Source organism: Echinops telfairi, unplaced genomic scaffold (assembly GCF_000313985.2).
Source record: "Echinops telfairi isolate 266 unplaced genomic scaffold, ASM31398v2 ScPeMD7_7475;HRSCAF=8513, whole genome shotgun sequence".
NCBI lineage: Eukaryota > Metazoa > Chordata > Mammalia > Afrosoricida > Tenrecidae > Echinops > Echinops telfairi.
In genome coordinates, this window is record NW_022111379.1 from 9313196 (window position 1) to 9315373 (window position 2178).

Here is a 2178-nt window from a genome sequence, read left to right on the forward strand (position 1 = left end):
AGACCAGAGCATGTGCACTGCTACAGATAAGAGCTCTGGACACACGGAATCCAGGAAGACTAATATTGAGAGTAGCAATACCATGAGGGTAAAGGGGAGGGGGGCGTGGAGAAGGGGGAGAAAGAGGGAACCGATCTCAATGATTGACGTACAACCCCCCCACATGGGGACAAACAACAGAAACATGGGTGAAGGGAGACAGCGGATGGTGTAAAATATGAAAATTAAAATAATTTATAAATTATCAAGCGTTCATAAGGGTGGGAACGGAAGAAAAGAGCTGATACTAAGGGCTCAAGAAAAAGAACGTTTTGGAAATGATGATGGCAACATAATGTACAAATGTGCTTGACATAATTGATGTATGGATTGTTGTAAGAGCTGTAAGAGCCCCCAATAAAATGACTTATTTAAAAAAAGAATAAGGGGCGGGGCAGGTGGAGTGTGGGAGAAGTTAAGGTCAAAGGCAAGAGGTGCTGTCATTCCAGACTGAGAGGATGACAGGAGACAGTCACTGGAGGGGACCTGTGAGAGGGACTGGCCACTACAGGGTGGCAGTTAAGAGAGGCGGCCACAGCAGAAGAGGCCGCTCAGCCCTGGCTCTCCCCACAGGAGTTCGAGGACCCACGGGATCCCCTGGACACCTCCCAGGCCACAGAGTCGGGCAACAGCCACTTGTCCCCTTCCAGGAAGGAGATCATCGAGGTCACTCTCCACGGAGCTGTAAACCTACCCACCAACAAGGATGGCTCCGATCCACAGCCCTATGTGATAGTGTGAGTACCACGCGGGGACAGGGAAAGAAAGGTGCCAGGCTGTGACGAGGACCAGGCGTGATCGTTGGGGTATAAGCATGCTGGGGCTCTGCAAATGGGGGGCCTGCTGCTCAGCCTCCCTGCTGGTGCATGGGATGCAGCCTGCAAGCCTGGAGAAGTGAGGGGCTCCTGGATCTCACAAGCAGCTAGTTTCAGCTCAGCCAGGACTCGGACCTCAGAGGGGCTGAGCCCTTGTATGCAGAGGCCCAGGGTTGGTGAGAGGTGACAGCCACAGCATCTCCTGACCTGTGGGTGCCCCATTCCACCACGCTCAGCCCTGGGGCAGGCAGCTCCCAGCCATCCTTTCCTCAAGCCCCACTGCCACTTTCCCAGTGTTGGGGGCTTCATTGGTTCTGTCCTGGGGTGCCTCACCCCCAGCTGCTGGGGGCACATTCTCGGTACAGCCTGGTACCCCAGCAGAGCAACTAGTGGGCTTGAACCACCAAACTTGAGTTTAGCAGCCCAACGCTGAATCCACTGCGTCACCAGGCTTCTTCTTTATTATAAAGTACTATACAATAACCTTCTCCAGCAAGCTGCACTGCCTCAACTTCTCCAGCAGACATGCCAGAACTACCTCTATTCTCCCTCAAACTACCTACACCTCACCCCCCACAAACATTGCCACCACCACTACCAACAATCCCAGCAAGGGATCAGAGGGAACCCCCCCTCCCCATCCTCTGCTGAAGTTTCAACCTTCAAAGCCTTGCTCAGGAGGCCTCCTCCTCTAGGCAGTCACCCGAGTTTCACTTTTGCTTCTCTGGGGCTCACAGCCACAGCCCTGCTGCACCCTATTTCAGCTATACACAGCTTGGGTGCCCCCACCACAGGCAGGGCCTGGGGCGCCTCTCTGTCCCCTCAAATTGTGCTAACCAAGGACAGAACCTGGGTGTCCACTTCCATGCCCCCAGCAATGCCCCCACCATAGGCCTGGCCACAGACCGACCCAGGCAAACACCGGGTTACTGTGGCAACCCCACCCCCACAAAGCGAAAGGGGACCGGAAGCTATGCTGGGGACCAACAGGTGAAACACTTGCTGGCCTCAAAAGCAGCATCTCTACCAGCCCGCCCCGCCCCCCTTCTCCCCTCCCCCAACTCCATCTCGGCCTTGGCCGCAGGACAGGTGGCAGAGAGCAGGCTTGGCAGGGAGGCTCGTTTCTAGCTGAGCGCTCGGCTTCTCCTCTCAGCTATTTCCATAAACCAATTATCGCCGATCATCTCGGGAGACGCAGGCGCCGCCTATCACCAATCCAGCCCGGGCGGGGAGCTGGGCGGCCGCCGAGCTCCTCCGCTGGCACCGCGACCTGCGCCATCACCCCGTTGCCATGGGAACGCGCGGCGGGAGCCGAGCGGGGATG

At 56.5% G+C, this 2178-nt stretch overlaps 1 protein-coding gene across 1 annotated transcript in view; it reads left to right on the forward strand.

Moving 5' to 3' along the window:
• The window catches only part of CCDC33 (coiled-coil domain containing 33), a 92321-nt gene that overhangs the window by 8037 nt on the left and 82106 nt on the right, over positions 1 to 2178 (forward strand). The window contains exon 2 of the mRNA XM_045285668.1: positions 613 to 776. Coding sequence (XP_045141603.1) covers positions 613 to 776 — 164 coding nt within the window. The remainder of the gene's footprint in view (positions 1 to 612; positions 777 to 2178) is intronic.